The following is a 26,744-nucleotide window of genomic DNA, read 5'->3' on the forward strand; positions in this document are numbered from 1 at the left end:
TCCATCCAAAATAGTATCTTTTAGAATTATCCTCTCCTTGCCTTTTCTATTGCTTCCTTTAAACAAAAATATATATTTAAAAAAAAACTGCTTGAGAGCAAAGAGATGCATTATTAATGCTACATGTCATGAAATAATATAAATACTTACTTTTTGCCAAGCCAGATTCACTAATCAAGAATAAATGAACATGTGTGAATTATTCAAGACATCTCAAACACAGCAAATTGTACTCCAACTGAATATTTTGAGCACTCTATTCAAAAATGCGACAAAAGACATCTAGTCATATTAAACACTCCTTCAATAAAATGCCAATGAATTTTGTCTCTGGTAAAACCCATCCAGAAATGTTTAACTGGGAAAATTAGGAAATCTTTAGTTTTGTGCAAACATGCACCCATTAAAATACAGACTGTGTCTGTGGGCATATCATTCATTTGCGGGACATGTGGATCCTTGGAAATTAATGATATCTTTATTCTCCTGTGCCTGCAGAAGTGCTATAACCATTCTCAAAAAATAATGAAAGCAATAGCAATAGCACTTAGATATTTATACACCGCTTCATAGTGCTTTTACAGGCCTCTATAAGTAGTTTACAGAGTCTGTCTGTTGCCCACAACAATCTGGGTCCTCATTTTACCCACCTCGGAAGGATGGAAGGCTGATGGAAGGCACATGCGCAGAGCATCCATGATGATGTCCAGTTGGGTGGGTGGAGCCTCCCGCCACTGTGGGAGCGAACCGGTAGAAACCCACTACCGAGTAGTGTACGGAACAGCATTTTTACTACCGGTTCTGTGGGTGTGGCTTGGTGGGTGTGACATGGCTTGGTGGACATGGCTTGTTGGGTGTGGCAGGGAAAGGATGCTGTAAAATCTCCACTCCCTCCCCACTCCAGGGGAAGGATATTGTAAAATCTCCATTCCCTCCCCACTCCAGGGGAAGGTTACTGCAGAATCCCCATTTCCTCCTGATCAGCTGGGACTCAGGAGGCAGAGAATAGATGGGGGCAGAGCCAGTCAGAAGTGGTATTTACCGGTTGTCCGAACTACTTAAAATTTCCGCTATCGGTTCTCCAGAACTGGTCAGAACCTGCTGAAACCCACCTCTTGTCTAGTGTCCAGAATGTATGAATCTGAAGTTCTCCAGATGTATTGGTCATGCTGCTGCTTGGAAATTGTGGGAGGCATCATCAAAAAAATATGTCAAGGGCAAGTGATTGTGAAAGGCTGACTTAGATCACTATAATGATATAAAAGTCACTAATGCAACCCACAGGATTGTCCTCCCAAATGAAAACACTTCCTTGAAATCCCAGAAACTTATTTTGCTTGCCAATTATTGGAGTGAATTTTTCATGAAGCAGGAAACTCAATGTTTCTAATCCGATCAAATGTCAAGTACAGTATTATGTAAGGTATATTTTTAGGTTGGCAAGAAAGCAGATATATTATACACCTATATTCAGAAGCCAAATATCAGTGCCGAGGGGAAATGTTACCTTTCTAGTCCTTTAAATTATTACTGGGAAAAAGTTCACAGAGTTTTAGTGGCGTGTTTTCTGTCTAATGCCAGGCATTCGTTCATAGTTCATTTGTTCAACCGGAGAAACATGTGAGTTGATGGCCACAAAGTGACTGTCGAATGTAGTCATTTACCCTTAAGAAAAATAGGTTCCTGTAACACAAGAACACAAGTTCCCTTCATTCCCTTGAATGTTTCTTCCATCTACAGAAGGAAAAAAAAACCCTTCTCATCCATCAGTTTGAAAGTACCCAAGTACCCATAAGAGTGTTTGTTCCTCAAGGTTACGCAGTATTGAGTAGAGTAACGGTAGAATTTCCTACAAGCCGTTGGCTCTTTTAATATATTTTTGTAGCCACCCTGCTGCCAAATTCAAAAGGAAAAAAAAAATATCTGGAAGGAGCAGCGAGAAGGTACGATAACCACGAAGCAAAAGCGAAAACGGTACATCTTTTAATAACCAAGATCAATTATTTGATGGTTCCATTTGACTTTTGCAAGGACACCATTCATGGGATGGATGGCAAGGGTGGGTTCTACTTACCTTTACTACCGGTAAAGGTAGTAAATCTGTGCATGCACAGATCACTTATGATGACATCCGGGGTGGTGGGCGGAGCCTCCCACTGGTTTTACTACCGGTTCTTGTGAACCTGTCTGAACCGGGGGCAACTCACCACTGGTGGGTGGGGAAACACCAGGTAAACATCAATCACCAGAAGAAACTCAGATGTTTTTGTGGCTCTAATTTTATTAATAAGCAGCTTAATTAACAAGACAACATGCTGTACATAACCTGAAAGAGAACTACAGGGGTTTAACTGGATTTCCAGTGCTATTGGACTTAAGAGCATATGATGTGTCCATAGCCTGATACTAGAGTGTTGATTAGGGTAGGTTTAAATACAAATACACAGACTTAATCACTTTCAAATCCTTTAGTATGCCACAAAGTGAGGAAAAAAAAATTCTCCCTGAAGTACGAACTCAAATACAGATATTTACAAAAAAGGTTTTCAATTATCTTTCTGGCTTAGGGTTAACATGAGATATGCATCATTTCCTTCTTTTCGTGTTTGCCAAACGGTTTCTTTGACCTATGAAACGATCACAAAACCCAACTCATCGTTTTAAAGTGAGGAGACCAGACCATAATCTGATGAGCACCAATTCCAAAGTAGTAGTTTTTTTTTTAAAGGATCTTTGATTGCATAGGGATAAGTTTGTTATAAAACTCATGGTAATTTCAGTACACAAATGTTTCCTTACCCTCTGAACCCTTAAAGGTTGGTGGGGAAGAAAAAAAAACCTCCTTTTATCAATTCATCACATATTTTTTGTTAAGGTACACAGTGCGTTGTGGAATGGAGTGCTAAAATATTACATTTCCCCCCCGCCTCATCCCCCAACTTTAATAATGTCTTAAACATTACACAGGTTCCAAAATATATTAAATTGATTTGGATTCAAGGAAGACAATAATTAAAAATAATTGCTGGGAGGTGGAGTAGCACAACACAATCAAGAGATTATCAAGATTCTGAGTTTTGTGCTTTTTTTTTTTTTTTCAATTAAATTAAATCTCATCGTCAAGCCACCAAATAGTCTGGTGTCTTTTTGGATTCCTATTGCTTTTCTTTTCTGCAGGAGATTCTTCGCAGTTCAGAAGGAAGCTCCTTCGGAAAGGAAGGGACATTTCTTTAGTCCATTTTTTAAAGACGGTCTTTAAAACAAAATAAAATGGGCGCGAAGAATCAAAGGTGAGAATAATCTTCCCTTGCTTTAGCGCTATTTGTCAATTAGTACAGGCTTGTCCACGATTTGCGGCGAATGCCACAAATTCACCCTTAAATAGATGCAGTTTTGACAGCATTTTACAGAAACAGACTTCATAGATTCTTCTAACAAATAAGCAGAATAAATCAAGTGAGGCTCATGGACTTATGAGTCAACTAAAATAAATGGAGTCTTTCTGTCTTAATTGGATGTGTGTTTTTTCCCTTACATATGCTTCAAAAAAAAAAATTAATATGACACTTTGTTCATAAGATGGAATCTTTTCCTCTTTCTCTATCTGTTCCCAATTAGAAGAGAAGAAATGAATAAGTGAAAAGGTGGCACTAAGTCGCTCTCGGCTGACATATACTCACTCACTCACTCACTCACTCACTCACTCACACATACGCACAACTTTCTTTGGTGGGCAATTCATACATAGTGTCCGTCCTAAATGCAAGTGTACATACCACTCGCTTGCATGGGAATGCATGCAGTTTGCATGATGTGAGGTTTAGTTTGTTGTACAATGCATACAGTTTCCTCTCCTGCCCAGCAACTAACCAAATAGCATGAGTAAATAATAAAAATTTACTTTACTCTTCTTCCAAATGTGTACAGGAATTTCCAAGGCAAAGAGAGAAGCAATGCAAAGTAATAAAAGTCTGAACACTTAGCTGCCAAATTCCCAATGGATCCATAGTACGATGAAACAACGACGACAATCGGAACATCAAAAAAAGGCAGGAGAATGAGTGCTATTTGAATACTGAGAGTAGTTTGGTTGCCCAGTTACATGAAGGTTTCTATGTATATTAATATGCATTGCTCTTAATGTACAGGTATTAATAGGCAATATATCATAATATAAGGGGATTTACAGATTATTTTCAATAATACATTTTTTTAAACATGTGATGAACATCAACAGGGAGCGACGTCTGAATGCACAACTTGAGTTCAACTTAAGTAGCGTCACATTCATTATCAGCTAGCCAAAGTTCTCCATGTTCTTATTAACTAATATACTACATGCTTGTTTAGAAAGTCTTAGGACCATACTGTCATATCACCACTTCTAAAAATTCTTACTATCAAGTAATGGAAAAGGTCTCGGAGAGATCTATTCCAGCCATTGGAGAGAAAAAACAATGAACTTGATGGACTAACAACAACTTTCTACCTTCTTAAGCTAAAAGGGCCTATTTGTTGTTACAACATACATTTTTACACACTTCTGGCTATTTAGCAAAGAGACAGCTATTTAAATAACACGGATTTCTCTTCTGCTTTTTTTTTTTTTTTAATCTTCCTAAAATTGAATGGGGTAGTTTCTGAGCAGTTGTGGCTTTATTTGATTAAATCACATCTTCTTAGTTAAAGAGTGCCCTGCAACCTCTTAGTCATCTCTTAGTCCTGACTAAGAACTTAGTCAAGTTCTTAGTCATCGTGTGGAGTGATTTGCAGATCAGTCTAAAATCTATGATTTCTAGAGAGAGGAATAAATGTATACCGTAACAATATGTATATGGTGAGATGGATTCAAATTTAATAAAGTTCATTGGGCAATCGTAGGTATTCAACACCCTTTGTACAGAATCATGAAGACAATGGTGAACTTATCATGACATTGTTTTATATGTGTGTGTGTGTCTGTGTGTGTTCTGGGGTCATGTGGCTTTTACAACCTTCTGACAAGCAAAGACAATGGGGAAGCCAGATTCACTGAACAGCAGAATTACCATTTTAACAATTGCAGTGATTCACTTAACAACTATGACAAGAAAGGGCATAAAATGGGGCAAAATTCACTTAACCACTCTCCCTTAGCAACATAAATTTTTGGATTCAATTGTGGTTGTACGTTGAGGACCAGTTGTATATTCCCCCCCCACCCCCCGGAATGGTTTTAGATATATGTTAAATTCTTCTTTTAAGCCATAAAAATGTTTTTATAGCCATATGCCACGTAGTTCAAGATAAGTTTCTCATCAACAATGCCCAGCCATAACAGGCACCATGATGAGTTTCAAACATGTGAACTCCAAAGTTTTTTCGCATTGATTTTCCGTGGCAGCACTCTGAATTCGCCATTGGGAAATAGAACCACTTAATTCTGATGGATGGCTAAAAACTACTCCAAGGCTTCAGCTGTACAAATGAATAGAAGAAAGCTATATTTTTTATATCAATGATTTAAAAGTCTTGCTACCTTCATGCCTGACTTCAGAAGGCAGAGCCTCTATGCTCACGGGAAGTCAAATACGCCAGACTAACAAAGTTTGTTGGCATTGTTGGATAGCATGTTTTTGGGGGGAGGGTTTGAATTGCTCAGACCCCCGTTATGATTAGATGTACACAAGTGCTCTTCGTGATAGCGGGGTTTTTTTCTTCTTCTTTTAATGGAAGGAAGTTTTTCTACAGACTGTTGATTTCTCCTGTCTGCGCAAGGGTCAGTGTCTGATAGATTGCACAAACTCTGAAAAATAAATCATTAAGGCTAAACCGTATGATGAACAGTTGAGGGAACTAGGAATGTCTACTCTAACAAAGAGAAGGACTAGGGGGTGACATGGTAGCAGTCTTCCAACATTTGAAGGGTTGTCACAGAAAGACCTATTCTCCAAAGCACCTGAGGACAAGACAAGAAGTAACGGATGGAAACTTATCAAAGAGAGATACAACCTAGAACTGAAGAGAAATTTCCTGACAGTTAGAACAACCCATCAATGGAAAGTCTTGCCTTTAGGTTTTTAAGGTGAGATTGGACAGCCATTTGTTTGCAATGGTATAGGGTCTTCTGCTTGAACAGAAGGTTGGACTAAAAGACCTCCAAGAAAAAATGCAGAGGAGAGCAACCAGGATGATTAGGGGACTGGAGGCTAAAACATATGATGAACGGTTGCAGGGAACTGGGCATGGCTAGTCTAGTGAAGAGAAGAGAAGGACCAGGGGAGACATGATAGCAGCGTTCCAATATTTAAGGGACTGCCACAGAGAGGAAGGGGTCAAGCTACTTTCTAAAGCACCTGAAGGCCAGGCAAGGAATAATGGATGGAAACTGACCAAGGAGAGATTCAACCTAGAAATAAAGAGGAACTTTCTGAAAGTGAGAACAATCAATCGATGGAACAGAAGTTGCCTTCTGAAGTTGTGGGAGCTTCATCACTTGAGGCTTTCAAGAAGAGATTGGACTGGCATTTGTCAGAAATGATGTAGGGTCTCCTGCTTGGGTGGGGAGATGGACTAGATGACCTACAAGGTCCCTTCCAACTCTATTAATCTGTTAAAGGTTCCTTGCAACTCTGTTAGTCTGTATTCAGAATTTTGCACCCACTCCTCAGGGATATTTGAATATATGTTCTGATTTTACCATAAAGAAGAAGGTCAGTTCACCAACTGATGTAGAGTTCATTGAATAGCGTCTGCTTAGAATCCAATCCCTGTTACTCCATACTGGCTAAGATTAAGATATGTCCTTTTGGAAAGAGGGGAATTGATATGAACTGTACTTGGATGAATTTTATCCCCTTTACAAGGTGAGTTTTAAAAAAGCAAAAGAAAGCATATTTGAGCCACGGTGGGGCAATTAGTGGTTAGAGTGCAGTACTGCAGGCTACTTCTGCTGAGTGCCGGCTGCCTGCAATTTAGCAGTTCAAATCTCACCAGGCTCAAGGTTGACTCAGCCTTCCATTCTTCCAAAGTGGGTAAAATGAGGAGGAAAATTGTTGGGGGCAGTACGCTGACTCTGTAAACCGCTTATACTATAAAGCGGGTTATAAATCTAAGTGCTATTGCTATTTCACCCTTTACTGTGAGCATGGATCCCTATGCACACAAGCACACACAAACACACAAGCAAGCACAGTTAGAGTTATGGTAGATACCATCCTTAAAGCAAAATAAAAGGCTTGGTGTGCAGATCAAACCCTTTCTAACCCTTAAAAATCAGGGAAGGTTTGTCAATATTGATGAGTTCCAGATTAATTTATCAAACTCTTAACTGTGCTTGAATTAGCAGTGAGTGACTGTGTCAGAGGCTACAGGATTAACGTGTACTTCACAATTTATACACATCTGAATTTAAATGCTCCAATGTCTCATCTTAAAAAAAAATAGTGGAATTAGGAATAGCTACACAATTAGATAGCTGGTGGATTTATGAATTAAATACCATCAGAAGGTAAAAAAAAAGAAAGATAGAAAGCAAATCTTGTATTTTTTTCTTCCTTTTTTACACATTAAGCAAAACGTGTTCTGGATTGATTAACAGTGGGAACAACAATATATAAAGCTACTTATACCTGCTGGGTGCATAATGAAGTTTTTTTTTTTTTTTCAGCATTCATTGAGATCTTTGACAATGGGAAATTCTATAAATTTACAAGCAGTTTTATATTACAGTAATTGTACATACAAATATTTTTTTTCTTCACAAATTACAGCTTTTAAGTAACATTTAAAAATGAAACAACCTGGTATCCCCATCGTGTTGGTTCTTGTTTGTTGGCTTGTTCATTCTAAGCACCATCTATTGCTTCCTTTTCCCATCACACTGATTGTCTTTATATGGTTAAAAGTCGGAGTTGGGAAAAGTACCTGACTGCGTTAAAGAAACAGGTTATTTGGTTGTAGAAAATACCAGATTGCATGAATCAAGAGCTAAGGAGAAAATGAAAGAAGGCTAAGTGAGTTTAATGGAGGAACGAACGCAGCTTTTAATATGGGTATAGAATTTGCTAAGTATTCACTCCAATAGATGTGGAATGGAATGGCATGGAAAGATGGGATCGTGATATGTCTAATCCATCCTGGGACGTCACCCTGAATTCATACAGAATAATTTAATATGAGGTGCTTCATAATTACATCAGTAAAGGAGAATATTTGTGGCTCGGAGTTGAAATGAAGGGGGATCCTTGGTGCTTTCTGAGCTTGACATTTCATTACCCATACTAGGTAACATCATCAGTGCTAATAAGGAGTGGGTTTGCTGCTCTCAGTTTATATTCTAGAGCAGGGGTGTCAAACTCAAATTCAAATTAGATTTGGTCCATGGGGGCTGCTCTGGAAACAATGAAGGACTGGCCTGCGATGCCTTTTCCAGCAAAAACGGAGCTCGGGAGGGCCCAGTGATGAAATGCATTTTTTTTTTGCTACCGGTTGTGTGGGTGTGGCTTGGTGGGTGTGGCTTGGTGGTGGGGTCATGTGACTGGGTGGGCGTGGCCAGCTCTTTTTTTTTTTTTTTTACTTTTTAAAAACATTTTAAGTACCTATTCGCCCGAACCGGTAGTAAAAAAAATGCTTTTAAAAAGTATAAAAAAGGTTCCGATGATCGCATGGCACAGCTGTTTTTATCACTACCGGTTTTCCCGAACCGGAATGAACTGGTAGCATTTCATCCCCTGGAAGGGCCTTGTGAGTTTTCATTGGCAAAGGATTGCAGGAGGCCATGGCAGCCAAAAACGGAGCTCGGGAGCCCATTTTTCCTGGCAGAGTGCCCGGTCCACCAAATGCACCCCCAACACGAGTGATGTCAAGCTAGCTATGCTCCCCCTGGCCATGTCCCCTTGCCCACCCACCCCCCAAGGTCAAACACAACCCTGATGCGGCCTTCAATGAAATCGAGTTTGACACCCCTGTTCTAGAGCCACTAGATTATAAACTGAAGAGGAAACCCACTTTTTACTACCCCTGACGATGTTACCTAGTTTGGGTCATGAAACATCTGCATGAAAACAACCAAGCTCAGAGAGCACCAAGGACTCCTCCTAATTATATGAATTGAACATCTGTTTCCCAGCTCTCTCATTCTTTAAATTGATATTGGCAATTTGCTTCTGGGTCTCCTTCAGCAAGTTAAAAGAGTTTCTTTACCTAAATAGTTTAGTGAGTAATGTATGGATTTATAAAGTCGAACCTACAGGAATGGGCAATTCATCTTAACATCACCCGTGTTACTTTATTGGGAACTGTAATTTACCACCCACGTGCAATACACTATTTTGTTTGAGTGATATGGAAGACTGCTCCAGTTGCTGACAAGAATTATTGATTGCACGTCAATTTTATGAGGGGCATTAATCCTATTTGGGCATTCTTCACAAGATTTAATTTCTACAGCCACCCATCTCAACAAGTGGTTCTGGTGAAAGAAAGAATGGATCCGTGTGTCTCCACTGTCACCCATGGCTTCCCCAAGTAGCTGTGAATTCTTTTTTCTCGGGGGAAAATCTCAATATAATTTAAAAATAAATATATAAAAATTAGATTTCTGGATCCCATAGGAAGCCATCGCGAAGGCCCAGCCTGAAGGGCCAGAAACATATCTAGTTTCTGCTCAACTTTGTTAAGTGTAGATGGAAACAGAGCAGTGGTGGGTTTCAAATTTTTTTACTACCGGTTCTGTGGGCGTGGCTTGGTGGGTGTGGCATGGCTTGGTGGGCGTGGCAAGGGAAGGATACTGTAAAATCTCCATTCTCACCTCACTTCAGGGGAACAATACTGCAAAATCCCCATTTCTTCCCGATCATCTGGGATCATCTGGGAGGCAGAGATGGGGTGGGGCCAGTCAGAATTTTTACTACCGGTTCTCTGAACTACTCAGAATTTCCGCTACCGGTTCTCCAAAACTGGTCAGAACCTGCTGAAACAGAGCCTGCACAATAATGACACATGTTAGAAAGATTTTTGTAGATTATCTCTCCGAAATGAAGGATACCATGTGATATGAGCAATATTCTAAGATGGATAGAAAGGTGGACAATATTGGACTATACTATGATGCTTTGACTGCCCAAAAGGACAATTTTTTTCCTCTGCTTTGCTATGTTGCGTCTTTCTTTCTTTTTTTAATTGCAAAACATTCAGGTTAGGGTTTTGTCTTTGGTTGCTTTTACTGATGTTTCTCTAACTGCTTCAGGGTTTTTTGTTTTTCCTCTCCATGACATGGCGTGACCCTACCCCTATTGCAATATATCACGTAACCGATCCAGATGTAAAGTTTATTTAAAGTTCTTTGCGAATCATAGTTCGTAATCACAGCTAGTCCGTTTGATAGCTTCATCCGTCCTCATCTAGTCCTATTAACCGCGGATCTGGTTATTCCTTGATGACTCCAAACTTCTCAGAAAACATTCATTTGGGAAATGAATACCTCCTCTCTGCTTTGGATAATGCCTATGTCCCTGGAATCTCCTGTCTAAGAATATGCCCTAAGAATATGGGGAGGGCTTCCTCTTCCTTCTTTTGGCTCAGCATTAGTTTCTCAGAGATAGTTTTCCCGAAGGAACACTATACAACATCATCTATTGATTCTCCATCGTTGGAGGAGACAGAGACACAATATAGCTTTTTTACTACGTTAAGGTACCTTTTCCTCCTCAAGAGGTCTTTGCAGTGTCCAATATCAGAAAATGCCAAACTAAGCAAAAAGTCCAAAGCCATCCAGAAGACCTGACAGAATGCATGTTAAAAGTAATGCGTGCATATGTTTCTTGATAGTCCTCATCCCGACTGTGGGTTTTGGAAATTAAGAGGAGAATTTTACCAAGCTTCCCCCTGACTGGCATAGAATATCTGCTGAAAAGCCAGATCTATTGTTCTATATGGGAGGGAGCATACTGCTTCCCTTCTATCGAGGCACCTGGTCTACCCCAACATGTGGGAGGGAGCATACTGCTCTCTTTTACCTTTCAGCTCCAATCCAGCAGCTCTCTGATGAGAGCTAAATAACTTGAAATAGATCTATACTAATCTCCCTTTATTTCTTTATCAGTGAAATATAAATTTGGTATTATATATATATATATATTGAGATCTCTGGAACTTCTGTCTGAAGATTCTGGGGGTTCATGGACCGCATGAGGCATTTAGGTCAGGGCATTGTGGGGGGAAAAGTGAAGCCTCAATGCAGGGTTGGTATTCACTTACTTTCCCTACCAGTTCGCAAATGTGTGTGCACGCACAAGGCCTTCTGCACATGCACAGAGCCACGAAAACGTGGAAAAATGGGACATCATGATGTTCACGCAGGTGGGCGGGGCATCCCACCGTTGCCCCTACCGGTTTGCCCGAACTGTATAGAACCGGCTGAATACCACCACTGCCTCGGTGTAGAGTTTGTGCAAAAGAATCCTCTTCCAAGTGGACTTTTTTCCTAAAAGGTTCATAAATAAAATTCTGAAGGTGTTATCTTTTCTTTTAAAAGAAAGATCATTTAAGAAATGTCAGCTCAGCTCATCAATGGTCTCTATTGACCTTCCGTTAAATACTGTGATTTCATGCATCCAGATCTATAGAACAGTTTATTATCTATTTATTTTAGGCCACCCTTTACCGTACTAGATATCGTGGAAGCAGGTTACACTGAGACCCGCAAGAGGAATATCAATATTTTAGCTCCCTTTTCACAAGGCGACTCCATTAGAACTCTAGCCAGCGTAATGAGATCTGGGGACTTTCCTGTTGAGATACCCTTGTGCAGAACTACAAGTTTACATCATAATATATATTAATAAATAGTTTGCTTGTATCATGTACAAGATGACCGGATGACTTGAAAACAAAAAAGAAGCCATTCTGACATTTTCTCTCTTCCGTCATCATGCAGTAGACCTCACTCCCAAACATGGTTCCATTTCTACCTCAGAAGACCAACTCTTAACATCTGATTGGAACAACTCTTCAGGGAGGAAATCACACACTTTTTGTTTCTCTTGCCAACGTTCCTTTGTGGTTTGTTTGTTTGTTTGTTTGTTTTCATTTTGTGATGTTTGTTTGCATAATTGTTTCCGAGTGAGGAAGCTGAATTTCCTTTTAACTCTTGTTGTTAAGAATTCAGCTTCTCAGCTTGGGTTCAGAATTCTATATACATCAATAGCCACAAACCTAAGGAGCTTTGCATACAAATAAAAATTGTGTTAAGCTGTGACTATGTACACTCACACGTTTAAAGCCCAAAATAGCCTTGCTTTGTCAAGATATGCCTTTTATAGCTGGTGCTCATGGATCAGAGTGGTGCTGCTTCCAGAGGCAGGCACGGCCTGGGCAGGAGGTATGAAGTTTGCCAGGGGAATCAGTTTGACCGGGTCTTCAGTAGTGCAGAGTCTATCACAGGCATTGTAGAACTGAGGCCTAGGTCCCCCTTGGCCTTTCTCTGTATCCTCCTTGCAACCGGCCCGTCCAAGGGTGTGTCTTCCTTCTGAGATGGCTCCTCGCACCCATCCCTGCTGGAAGCCAAAAGCTGGCAAAGGCGGATTGGATTGCTGGTACTGTGTCAACGAAGGAGGCATCCAGCAATTGTCAGAATGGCCGAGGATGAGGCATTCCTGCGTGCAGGTTTCAGAAGCTTCAGTGAGAGCTTTTTGGAGGTTCACCTCAATAGCTTCAAACAAAGAAAGAGAGAGAGAAGGAGAAGGTTAGACATCAAGGAAAAGAACCACTCCCTCTGGCGTGTTCAACGTACAACATGACTTTGCATACTTCAACAAATATGGCTGACTTATGGTAGCAATAGCAATAGCACTTAGATTTACCGTTTTTCCCTGAAAATAAGACCTCCCCAAAAATAAGCCCTTCCCCAAAAATAAACCTCCCCTGAAAATAAGCTCTCCCCGAAAATATTTAAACACATGTGCAGCTGGTCTGGTTAAGGTTAGGGAGACAGAGCTGGAAATCAAGTAAGAGGAGCCCCGTCTTGCTCCATGTGCCCCAAAATAATAAGACCTCTCCAAATAAGGCCAAGCACTTATTTTGGGGTTCAAAATATATATATATAAAACAGGGTCTTATTTTCAGGGAAACATGGTATATACCGCTTTACAGTGCTTTACAACCCTCTCTAAGTGGTTTAAAGAGTCAGTATATTCCCCCCAACAATCTAGGTCCTCATTTTACCGATCTCAGAAGGATGGAAGGCTGAGTCAACCTTGAGCCTGGTAAGATTTTAACTGCCAAATTGCAGGCAGCTGGCAGTCAGCAGAAGTAGTCTGCAGTACCGTATTCTTACCACTGCACCAAAACCGCCACCGCGGTAGCAAACAATTATTCTATGTTGTTTACCAATTTGTTTGTAATTGGGGAGACAGAACTGATAGGTGTTTGGCTTTCAGAATAAAGGAGCATCTTCTGAAATGGGTCCAAACAGCCTTCAGTAATCCAACAACAACAGCAAATCATGGCCATAAAATACCTTCTTTGGCCATTGTGAGACACTTACTATCTACGGGTCACCAGGTGGATCAAAACTCTGTGTTTAAAGTTCTACTGTGCCACGGGAGCTCTCATTTCCTGTGTTTTGCTGAGGAGGTTGCCATTAACCGTTTGAAGTCCCCCTTGTGTGTGTGCAAAAACGGCTTTATGTCGATCTACACCTCCCCTGTGTTTAAGGCTTGCCATTGGTTGCTTTCCTCCATACGTTAAAGGTAAAGGTAAAGATTCCCCTCACACATATGTGCTAGTCATTCCCGACTCTAGGGGGCGGTGCTCATCTCCGTTTCAAAGCTGAAGAGCCACCGCTGTCTGAAGACGTCTCCGTGGTCATGTGACCAGCATGACTCAACGCCAAAGGTGCATGGAACTCTGTTACCTTCCCACCAAAGGTGGTCCCTATTTTTCTACTTGCATTTTTTACGTGCTTTCGAACTGCTAGGTTGGCAGAAGCTGGGACAAGTAACGGGAGCTCACCCTGTTACAGAGCACTAGGGATTTGAACTGCTGAACTGCCGACCTTTTGATCGATAAGCTCAGCATCTTAGCCACTGAGCCACCATGTCCCCTGTACAATCTTACATTTGGGACCTGGTGGCTCAGTAAGATCTTACATTTCAGTCTGATTTTAACTGTGTTATTATAATATAGGTACTGAGAAGTCAATATGAAATGCTTGCATCTACTTCTGTTCATGTTTTGGCTGTATTGTTTAAATGATTATATATCTTTGTTTTCCCAAACTGTTTTTCTCTGTACTGCTTGGGTCATTTTTTAAAAGGATGCTGGCCCATTATTAAAAAAAATTTGAGAGGACACCTGATTCCTGCTTTAGATAAGAAAGCCTTAATAATATTTTTGCTACTCCAAGTAGCTGGACCGGAGCAGCATACAAATTCAGCAAGCAAGCAAGTAAATAAATAAACGAACGACTGTTCTTGAATGATTGAAGTAAGAGTACCATAAAGAACAGAATTAACAGAGCTAATTTGAGGAACAGATTGCAAAGATGGGACACTTTCTAATTTCCGTATTTTAGGAAGGGGGGTGGGGGAAGTATTCAAACCTCAGCTTATTTTATTAGCGTAGATTAGTTGCCATCGGATATAATTGGAATGCAAAAGGTGTTGTTGTATAGAGGGGAAAGAAGCAAACACTCGGTGGTATGAAATATTATCTTTTTGCACAGTGAAATAAGCAGCATTGGAATCGCATTCATCAACACCTGGCTGACACTAACATGAGAAGTGGGGATTGTTCGCTATGAATATTCACCAAATACGGTATCTTTAGTATCTGCTGTGTAATGCATCTTCTTTCTGTCGGGTGCATAATCTACTTCTCTTCCCTGCTCCCTCACCAAGTTTTGTTATCCTCTTATTCATTGCCTGCTTACCTTTCTGGAATAGCAATTCTGCAACCAAATTAAAGCAATATTGTCTTCCATATAGAAACAACAGGGTGAGAACCGTTTCGCTAATCAAATGCACCTCGCTGCCATTTGTGTGTCTCTGAATGTATGAGTGGGCGTTGGTGTTTTCCACCCGATATGTAATTTTGCAAGTCATTTTTTTTCCGAGCCTGGATAGCTCTGCAGACTAAGCACTGTAATTTAACACCAGCTGTCTGCAATTAAAGTAAGTTCGAATCTCGCCAGGCTCAAGGTTGACTCAGCCTTCCATCCTTTCTAAGGTAGGTAAATTGAGGACCCAGTTTGTGGGGGCAATAAGCTGATTTTGTATAAAATATACAAAAGTATGAAGGCTATTGCTCCTGAGTCTCCGGAGAAGGGCGGCATATAAATCAAATAAAAAAAAAATCTATTTTGCATGTCGTTTTTTACTAATATCCACACCTTCCCCCTAATATATGCCTTTTGGTATGGATCTTTTCACACTGCACACTTCAAAGAAAGAGTTGTGTGTATTGATTTAAGAACATTGAATTATGCAGTGCAAGTTGGGATTAAAAACTTCTACCTCCTATGCTGAGATTTGCTCCTTCTTTCACTCCAGGAAGTATATGTTGGGGAGGGGTGGGGATGGAGTTTCAGACAGCTGCGAAATAAGCTAAAGTGTTTGAAAACTAAAAAATTCAATTCAGGCTTGAGAGAATGCTGAATAATTGTAGCCTTTGATTCCTGCAGGTTTTGGGTCTGGCTAGTCTAAAGAAAAGAAGAATTAGGAATGACATGATAGCAGTATTCCGATATTTGAGGGGCTGCCACAAAGGAGAAGGGGGTCAAATTATTCTACAAAGCACCAGAGGGCAGAGCAAGAAACAATGGATGGAAACTAATCAAGGAGAGAAGCAACCTGGAATTAAGGAGAAACTTCCTAACAGTGAAGACAATTAATCAGTGGAATAGCTTGCCTTCAGAAATTGTAGGCACTACATCACTGGAAGTTTTTAAGAAAAAACTAGATAGCCACAACTGAAATAATATAGGTTATCCTGCTTAAGAAGGGACCTTCTATTCTATTCTATTCTATTCTATTCTATTCTATTCTATTCTATTCTATTCTATTCTATTCTATTCTATTCTATTCCATTCCATTCCATTCCATTCCATTCCATTCCACTCCATTCTTCTCCTCTCCTCTCCTCTCCTCTCCTCTCCTCTCCTCTCCTCTCCTCTCCTCTCCTCTCCTCTCCTCTCCACTCCTCTATTCTATTCTATTCTATTCTATTCTATTCTATTCTATTCTATTCTATTCTATTCTATTCTATTCTATTCTATTCCATTCCATTCCATTCCATTCCATTCCATTCCATTCCATTCTTCTCCTCTCCTCTCCTCTCCTCTCCTCTCCTCTCCTCTCCTCTCCTCTCCTCTCCTCTCCTCTCCACTCCTCTATTCTATTCTATTCTGTTCTGTTCTATTCTATTCTATTCTATTCTATTCTATTCTGTTCTGTTCTGTTCTGTTCTGTTCTGTTCTGTTCTGTTCCGTTCCGTTCCGTTCCGTTCCGTTCCGTTCCGTTCCACTCCACTCCACTCCACTCCACTCCACTCCACTCCACTCCACTCCACTCATCTAGCTTTCTGGTTCAGCAATTTAAGACTATAGGTCCCATGATCTTACAGGAACATTAAGACTCTGCACCATTGTGGTTGTCATTTGTATGATCCTAGAAAAAGACATGGTCATGTTTATTTATTTATTATTTATTATTTAAACTTGTATGTTAAAGAGTTGTAGACAAGCCCTCATGCTCCAAAGTACATTGAACCAAATCCAATGTGCCTGAGTGCCCTAATATTAGATATGAGCAACCACTTATTATTATTTTTTTGTAGAACAGAATAAAATCATGAGCCTTTGCCCATGTCCATATTATCCGAGTCCAGTGCTTCTTCCTGACTTTTCCTCTAAGAGTTCAAGATGTTATCCACACAACACTGTCCATAATAGGTGAAATAATGGCAAGAGAATGAGTAACTCAAAATCAACAACCGAGCTGTGGGCTATGGGATCAAGGAAGGATTTTAACTTGAGTCGCCATGGAACAAGTCACAATAAGTCAATCATGATGAATGGCCATCTATCTCCTGACCCCATCTCAATATTTATGTATTTCCTGGACTCCCGGACTTTTCAATTCATTGTGACCAACATTTACACTTTGATTTTACCATAGGTAAAGGTAAAGGTTCCCCTCGCACATATGTGCTAGTCATTCCCGACTCTAGAGGGCAGTGCTCATCTCCATTTCAAAGCTGGAGAGCCAGTGCTGTTCGAAGACATCTCCATGGTCATGTGGCTGGCATGACTAAATGCCAAAGGTGGTCCCTATGTTTCTACTTGCATTTTTTACGTGCTTTTGAACTGCTGGATTGGCAGAAGCTGGGACAAGTGACTTTACGCGGTGCTAGGGATTCAAACCACTGAACTGCCGACCTTTCGAGTGACAAGCTCAACATCTTAGCCACTGAGCCACCGCGTCCCTTGATTTTACCATACTTAAGATAAATAAGTTAAATAGGCCTGAAATATCAAAGTTTTCGGTAGCATCACTAAGACAGTTCTGAAGGACTAAAAAGTTACCAAGTTTCAATCTTATTTTTTAAATTTTCTTTTTATGTATAACCTTTACTGAAGTTTTTTTTTTCCCCATGAATAAAAGATAAACATAAGAAGTTATTTAAAAAGAAGAGTTAAGAAAGAGAAAAAAAGATAAAAGAAAAAGTTTGAGGCTGCGTACAAATAAAGAAAGAAGAAAAGAAAAATAATTAAAGAAGCAATGTCTGATCTTCTTAATAGCAATTATGAAGCAACTTATTATCTCTCCTCCCTTTCTTAGATTATATTACATACTTCCTCTCTATCCCATATTCAACCCTTTTAATCAGCAACTCCAGAAATCATCAGAATTTTGAGACCAGAATTTTGGTCACTAAACAATGTGTTTTTGAAATGAGTTATCACATAACTGGACTCAATTGTATGGCCTTTTGCCTTCATTTATTAAACTCCTATAATTAATTTAATTTAATTTAATTTAATTAATTAAATTTATATGCCGCCCCTCTCTGAAGACTCAGGGTGGCTCACAATACATTCCAAAAAATCATTATAAAAAACATTTAAAAATTAAAAACATTAAAAGCTCATTCACGCCATTCATGGCCGGATCTGGCCAGATCACAAGAGCGAGATCAACAGCCCCAGGCCTGCCGGAAAAGCCAGGTCTTCACCGCTTTTCGGAAGGCCAATAGGGTGGGGATGGTCCGGACCTCAGGAGGTAACTGGTTCCAGAGAGCTGGGGCAGCCACAGAGAAGGCCCTCCCCCACGGGCCCACCAGTCGGCATTGTTTAGCTGACGGGACCCGGAGGAGACCAACTCTGTTGCTCCCCCGTGCGCTGCATGCGCAATTGTACCATCTGCGCATGCGTACGGTTTTTGTGCACACAATGCACGTACGCGAACACCATCTATGCATGCGTGCGCTGTGCACAAGTACTCTCGCACGCATGTGCAAAGGCGCACACACGCGCAGGAGAGCTCCAAAGACCAGCTGTGTCCCTTGAATTGCGTGCATGCGCACTGGAGGCCCAAACATCAGCTGGGGCATGCACACATGTGCAGCTGCAGGTGAGTTGGGTGACAGCTCGCATGCCTGGAAAGATGGCTCTGCGTGCCACCTCGGCCACACATGTCATAGGTTTGCCATCGCGGTGCTAGGGCTTATTTTCTGGTTGGGTCTTATTTTAAGGGAAACAGGGGATTTTCCCAATACAGTACACACATGACTACCTAGCTGGCAGGGCCAGCATCATTCTGTGGACCGCTAGAAGCGTCTTTCGGTTGCTGAAGCGTTTCTTATTTAATAGCTATAGTAGTGCATTGCAATGTTATCAGCTCAGCGGAAACTTATTCAAGTGATGCCAACAACAAGCTTAAATGGTTCATGTCCACCAATAGCTAATACTAAATATATCGGTGGTTTGCTAGAGGTTGTATTTCTGACTATTCAGAATCTAATGTGAGGAAATTAGGGCCTGGAATTACCCCGGTGGCCTCAAATAGTCACTTGGGTAGCATAATTCGAGCAGCTTTAGCTATGTAAGAGACTCAGAATGACAGTAAAAATGAAGAACAAAGTAGAAATCGTCCGTTAGTGTAAGTCGGTTTTCTTTAATGAGGTCAGTTCCAAGACACTTTAACATAGATCCTCTTAAAATTATCACTATTATAATATACTCTACTAGGGTGCTTTTTTTTTTCTTTCTATTGGAAGGGGGTTTGAATAATGAAAGACCTTGGGGAGCAAATTGCTATGAATATTTTAGGGTTTCGATATAAGTTTAAATACATTTGAGGGGGGGGGAATGTAGGATTGTGATTAAAAGTTTCAAAGCTTCATTGCTCTTTAATCATAAACACAAGTAGAATACACATTCCTGGTTAACACATTAACTGTTTGGCTTATTAGCAAGAATACATACACACACAAACACAAGATTTGGATTTCTATTAAGGGGGAAAGAAATTCTTTGTTCCAAAGGGTGTGTCCAATTAATATAACCTCTAATGCCTTTTCTTTGTATCACTGAACATTGCAGTTAATTTTTTTTTTCTCTTCTTCTAGAAATAGCACAAGAGTGAATTTCTTTGGAATTTTTACTTCTAATCCCCTTTGGGGATAACATGAAAAACATTTCTTTCCTCTTGAATCTTTAAATATTTAAATCAGCAAGGGTAATGAATGGTTCCGCTGTTTTTCCCCCCCAGATAATTTGATGTATATCCCAGGTCCTATAGTAGCAGAAGCATCGGTAAAAAGATGGCATATTTCATTTGATTGTAGGTATAAATAACAACGGCTTTCATTTAATATTTAATTATCTGCCTCACTTTTGAACTGTTCCAACTTAAAACATTGATGGAGGCCTTCTTTTATTTAACAAGCCCATATCCAGTTACGGCACTGTGACTTTTAGTTTCAAAATGAGACTATTTTTTTTTTTTTGTAATATATAAAGGGCCATTAAAAAAATCAAATATGAACAAGGACAGTTCTAAGAGTTTCTTCTAGTAACTTGAACCATAATTGAAATGGCCTTGTTACAAAAGGTGGGTTAATGTATTTCCCATGGAGAAAGCTATTATATTAGCTCACCATTATAAAACTTTCAAGCAGTTTGCATACATACGGTATAGATGCACGAGTAGAAAGCACTCAGGGATAGATAAGAAAACTGACCAAAAATTATATCTTCATGACGGAGCTTGACAAAAGTTTTATAATACAGAGTCAACAGAATTCTTTGTCCTGGTGAACTAGCAGTGTGATAATATTCCCCTGCAGGCATGTCCGGGTGCTTGCAAAAGCTGTTAAAAATGTTAAGAGCCTGTGAAGACAACATTGTCAAGGGACATCTTTTGACTCTTGGCTTTGACTATGGAAACTGTGTCTCCTGTGTAGGGTAAAGTTCTTCCCTAAGTGAAAATCCATGCTATCTCCTACAGACCTAATTCTTGTCCCTTTATTCTCTTCTAAGGAAGGAAGGAAGGAAGGAAGGAAGGAAGGAAGGAAGGAAGGAAGGAAGGAAGGAAGGAAGGAAGGAAGACACCATGACTGAAGTCCAGATGAGATGGAGGAGCAAATGAATGTGTCCCCATGCTTTTTTCTCAGAAATGAGTGTGTGAGCTCTATGGCCCTCATAATAATGCAATTTCTCCACCCCCAGGCAGGGAACCTTTGCCCGTCTGAACCCTGTAATCTAGTCCAACATTCTGTGGGACCGAAAGGAAAAAAAGAAGAATGTGAAGTTTTCGCAGACTTGGAGAAAAGATCATGGTGAGAATGGAATGCTTCCAAGACCTTGAAGTTCTGCTGGAAATATAAGGCAACCTCATCATTATTTTTGCTTTCTTTTGGGCAACATGCCATCTTGATTCCTATGTTGCATTATAAGGTCAACCACACAAGCTCTTCAAAGACACTGTAGGAAAAAAAAAAAAAACCCTACGCCATTGTGAAATTCAGCCAAGAAGATGCAGCTCTGACAGAACCTTCTGGTGAGCCCTGTGCTATGAAGCTTTGAACACAGGCACTGCCAAAAACTTACAGAAAACCATGAACACCCACAATTACTAAAACAATGGACTTCCAGTGCCTCCATTGTGCTAGACTTCACACTTCCAGATTGGGACTGCTGTCATCTCCATGTCAACAGAAGAACTGTACAACATTGTGTCTTCTTTGAACCTGAAGGACTTTGAAACACAATCAAGTCATCTATAGTGGTTGGCCTTTTACAGATGGTGACAATGCCTAGTTGAGCTTGAATGAGCTGTGGTGGCACAGTGGTTAGAGTGCAGTACTGCAGGCTACTTCTGCTGACTGCCGGCTGCCTGCAATTTGGCAGTTCAAATCTCACCAGGCTCAAGGTTGACTCAGCCTTCCATCCTTCCTAGGTGGACAAAATGAGGACCCAGATAGTTGGGGGCAAATAGACTGACTCTGTAAACCACTTAGAGAGGGCTGTAAAGCACTGTGAAGTGATATAAAAGTCTAAGTGCTATTGCTACTGCTATTGAATGATCTTGAAAAAAAAATTGAAGATCACATCTACTTAGTATTTGTTCAGAAGGCTCTGAGACTTCCCGGTGTTGTGAGCTAGACAGGTTAAAAACAAAACAAGATCTCAATTTATGGTAGTAGCAAACCACTTCTTGCATTGCTGTCAAGAAACCAATATCAGGTTCAAGTCAGTCCTTACCTTTACTAGGAATTGGCATATGGAGTAACTAGAAATGTAACATTTCTGGAGATTCTGAAGCATAGCAAAAAAAGAAAACCCTAAAGAAAGAACCTGATTTACCAAACTCTAGATTGGGAGCTAATAATCTATCTCAGCATCTACTTCTGTTCTACTATTGCAGCACCATGGAGAGTGTCCTGAGGTATGGCATTCTTGCATGGTATGGGAGCAGCTCTGTAGCGGACAAAAAAGCTTTACAGAGAAACATTAAAACAGCCCAGAATATCATCGGACTCCAGCTACCAGCCCTGGACGACATCTTCAAATCTAGCTGTTTGAGAGAGTTGCATAACATTCTCAGAGACTCTTCCCATCCTGCTTACAATCTTTTTGGACTGTTGCCTTCTGGCAGAAGATACACAACAATTAAAACTCGGACCACACCTTTTCTGAATAGTTTTTATCCCAGAGATATAATTGCACTCAACAATGAACTAAAGGGCCACCATCAGTGAGCTGTTAGACAGCATTACTTGGTCTGTTGTGTGGATGTTTAGGGGTGGAGAATTGTGGTGGGTAGAAGTGTGTTTGGGGATTGTTATGTGTGTTGGACCTGGTCTTTGGGTGTTAAGTGAATTTCGTTGTATGGATATACTATGTATACACGTACAATGACAATAAAGTTATTTATGTATTTATTTATTTATACAACTCTACAAGGAAATAAAAGTTATATTTCTCCTTTAGAGCTGTTCTGTATACTTTCTACTCTCTATATAGGTAGGGGTGGGATTCTACTGGTTCAGACTGGTTTGAGCAAACTGGTATCTCCGATGATCAGCTGGGAGTGATCGGTTCATTCCGACGATCAGGTGGGATCCCCCCGCCCACCCCTGAGCTTTACTGACCTATATCTTCTCTAGGGGTGGGTTCTACTTACCTTTACTACCGGTTTGCATCGTGTCCCCATGTGTGCGCTCACTTCGCTCATGCGTGTGTGTGCTCTTCTGCGCATGCGCAGATCACCTATGATGACGTCCGGGTCAGTGGGCGGAGCTTCCCACCGGTTTTACAACTGGTTCTTGTGAACCAGTCCGAACCAGGGGCAACCCACCACTGATCTTCTCAGCTGATTCGCGCAGCAGAGCGGATTGCTGTGCCTCAGCTGTGTTACTCCCCAGCAGTAACGTGAAAGGTAAGTTTTCGTAAAACAGCACGTAAAAAATCACCAAACTGGTTGTTAAACCAGCAGGATCCCACCACTTTATACATGAATGGTGCTAATACAATACTATACATTATCTTACCTAAAAATTTGGGCAAGGGCTAGCAAACTGCAAGCTACTTGATTAAAATAAGGTAACTCTGTTTATTGTGGGAAGACATATCCCCTCTAACAGTGGTGTGATTCCATCCCTTCATTAACCAAGCGTTTAAGAATCCATTAACACCAATTATACAGTGGGATACTCTTTAAAGTTTCATTATTTGTTTGTTCTCTAGAAATTGATCATGTGGTTCTATGGCTGAAGCCCTGGGGAACACGTGCAGGCTTTTAATCAAGCTTTTGATTTTAACCAAAGTAACGATAGTAAAGCTTCCAGAGATTCTTTGGGGAATTTCAGAAAGAAAAAATGTTTCACCTTGGTCTATTCAAAAAATAAACTTGGAAACTCAATTTGATAGCAGCTCAGTCAGGACTGTCCATAGTTGAAATCTTGTCTTAATTTGAACATTGGAAAAAAAAAATATTGCCACCCAAGTCACAGTTTCCCAAATAGCATTGGTTGTTTCAAGTTGTTTTTAATTTTCCAGTGTGTGTGTGTTTTTAGAATACACATGTAATAGGTAAAGGTAAAGGTTCCCCTTACACATATGTGCTAGTCGTTCCTGACTCTAGGGAGCAGTGCTCATCTCTGTTTCAAAGCTCCATGGTCATGTGGCCAGCATGACTAAACGCCAAAGGCGCATGGAACGCTGTTACCTTCCCACCAAAGATGGTCCCTATTTTTCTACTTGCATTTTTTACCTGCTTTCACACTGCTAGGTTGGCAGAAGTTGGGACAGGTAACGGGAGCTCACCCCGTTACGCAGCACTAGGGACTCGAACTGCTGAACTGCCGACCTTTCGATCAACAAGCTCAGCATCTTAGCCACTGAGCCACTGTGTCCCTTTTAAAACATGTAATACAAACATTTTAAATGGTACAGAAGACTTCTAACAAAAGATGAAAGTTATTTCAGTGGTCATCAAAGAATGTTGACAATTCTATGCTGAATTTCTTGAGGAAATAAAATAGTAGCAACACTTGGATGTTGGTGGTTAGTTAATCTTCATTTCTTGTCATTTTGCTGATTGCTCCTATTTTAGTAACTATCCATGGAATTTCTCACTTTCTCTTCCTGATGGTTCACAATCTCTCAAATTTGGTCCCCTAGCACTTTTAATGAGGGGAGGGGGGGTTTCTTAAAATTATAGCAAACATCTTTTTCTACCAAAAAATGTTTCTTAGATTCTGTGATCTGAAATTAAGGCCTTTAGGTCTTGCTTTGTGGTTTCAGAGGCAATTATGCTTTTTTCTCCTAGATTTGTTTTAGAACTTATTTAAGCCTTGAGAGAAAGCTCAAAGCACTTTATTAAGCCACATGACAATGGGGGAAAAAAATGTTGACTTCAATTAAGCTTTCAAAATTTGCTATTGTATCGTTACAAAAAGGCTCTTAAATGTCTTTCTTAAAAAAAGAAGAAAGAAACAGAAAAAATGTGTCAATTCCAAATGCGGGAATATAAAATGAGCGGCACATATCTAAACTAGTTGGTTTTCTAGTTTTTATTGTCATGGGGGTAGGAAGCTGTGATTTTCAATTATTGCTACCAAAAAGAAAAAGAAAAAGGAATAAAAAGAAAAAAAAAGTAAAAGGAATGCAAGGGTGGACAGCCCTCTGTCCTCCAGCTAAAACCTTGAAAATCCCATAAAAAGGCTCATGCATTCATGCATAATTAGTAAGAGGTCAGCAGATCAAACTTATTAATGGAAAGTGCATTTTAATTCTCATAAACTGGTTGGAGGAGTTTCAATTCTCCTTTGCATATTAGGCTGCTTAATCACATCACACAACATTAGTAGGAAAAGATGAACTGGTAAAATAAGAACTAGTGTCTCAAATAGGTCTTTCCAAGACAAAACCCACTTCTTCCCCAATTATAAAAGTTTCCAGAAAGAATTATTCATCAATTAATCAGCTGCCGCAACCATGCCCCAAAGCTGATTAGACTCAGAGAAATCTGGCAAGCGATCCTAGATCCAGATATTCTGGAACAGAAAAATTTGAAAGATTGGAATTATTGTTGTGTGCATTCTCATCCACCCATCCACTTGGGTGATAAATCTCAATCACATCTACATTAGACATATACCTGAAAGTCAACAAATCTATGACTTATAGTCATCCACCACGTTATTTCCTTAGAGGATCTCTGAAGACAATAAAGCACTGAGACTTTGCAACATTAGATTCCCATTAAAAAATCAATTTTAGGTCAGCCAGATTACTTAGCTAATGCCATGTGGGCACATAGTCACTTCTAGCTTTACGTTTCATGAATTAAAACCTACCCATACAAAAAAATAAAAAAAAATAAAAATTGCTTCATCTGAATATATACTACTCTCTGTTATCTTGAGTGTAATGGGAGTTTCAAAAGGTCCGAGCTCTGGACCTGTTCTAGTAGTAACAACACCAGGTATGGGCAGGTGATAACTGGATTTATTAAACTGGACTCAGGCACACAAATGAGCTCCAAAAAGAACTGGTATTGAAACAGATGCAATCTGGAATTAAAGTCAGCGTTGGGAGTGTTTGCCTCCCAGCGCAGATAAATAGGCAAGCCACTTCTTCCGCCAGCGCAGGCCTTGCCTGGAAGTCGCTCACCTGGCTTTGCATGGCAGCACAGCTGATCATCGGGTGTCCCGGCTGCACAGCTGATCATCGAGCATCCCAGTTGTTGTGCTCTGGCTGCCGCCCAGGTAAACAGCTGATTGGCACTTCAAAAGGGTTGCTCTGGCGCGTGGCTGTAGCCGTCAGCATCATGAACTCCCATCACCTCCACCACCAGGACCATCCCTCCCCCTTGGTAAGGCAAACCCTTACCCATGAAGGTTCACTTCATGCCCCAAATAATGTTTTTCAATGTTTACAGTCATTTTTCACTAGGAATTCTTAAGGTAGACATCCGGTCTGGGATTTTTACACTAAGATTGATGCCTACAACTTTTCAAGACACTTTATTCCCATACATGGGGTAGATTTCTGAGACGGTGCTTGTAAAATATTGATCTATGTCAACTCTTTGGCAAAGCAAATCACTCATACTAGAGTTTTGTGTCTTTATGCCATAACCGTGTTTGTATGAATTAATATACTATAGAAAAACAAGAGAATTGAGACTCACACAGAGGCAACGTGGCCCAGCAGTGTTTGTCCTGATCCTGCTTTGTGTTTGATAGTGTGTCAACTTCTGATTTAAAGGTAAGATGCCACTTTGAACCAAGGAAAGGACCTGAGTGTCATGTCTCCAAATTCTTAACCGAATGGGAGAATGAGAGATACACCTGAGATGTTGTTATGAGGCTGTAAAAGATATTGTGGGTTTTATGACTGCATGACAAATTAAGTTGATTGTATGTGTTGTTTATTGTATTTGATAATGAGGGTAGTTATGATAATGGGATGTTACTGCTGTCAACTGATGGGAATCAGAAGGCTGAGGAGCATTGAAGCATTTGTAATAAAAAAAATAAAGAAATGTAGCTGGAGCTGTGGTGGCACAGTGGTTAGAATACAGTACTGCAGGCTAACTCTGCCCACAGTCTGGCATTAGATCTCGATGGGGTTTGAGGTTGACTCAGCCTTCTATCTTTCTGAGGTCAGTAAAATGAGGATCCAGATTCTTGGGGGCGATATGCTGACTTTGTAAAGCGCTTAGAGAGGGCTGTAAAAACACTACAGAACAGTA

General features: G+C 40.3%; 1 protein-coding gene across 1 annotated transcript in view; it reads right to left on the reverse strand.

Moving 5' to 3' along the window:
* Positions 1–2,261: 2,261 nt before the first annotated feature.
* Positions 2,262–26,744, reverse strand: part of PCDH11X (protocadherin 11 X-linked) — a 708,765-nt gene continuing 684,282 nt past the window's right edge. The window contains exon 8 of the mRNA XM_060692133.2: positions 2,262–12,691. Coding sequence (XP_060548116.1) covers positions 12,297–12,691 — 395 coding nt within the window. The 3' untranslated portion in view covers positions 2,262–12,296. The remainder of the gene's footprint in view (positions 12,692–26,744) is intronic.

This window comes from Pantherophis guttatus, chromosome 12, assembly GCF_059756535.1.
Source record: "Pantherophis guttatus breed Tessera chromosome 12, ASM5975653v1, whole genome shotgun sequence".
Taxonomy (NCBI): Eukaryota; Metazoa; Chordata; class Lepidosauria; order Squamata; family Colubridae; genus Pantherophis; species Pantherophis guttatus.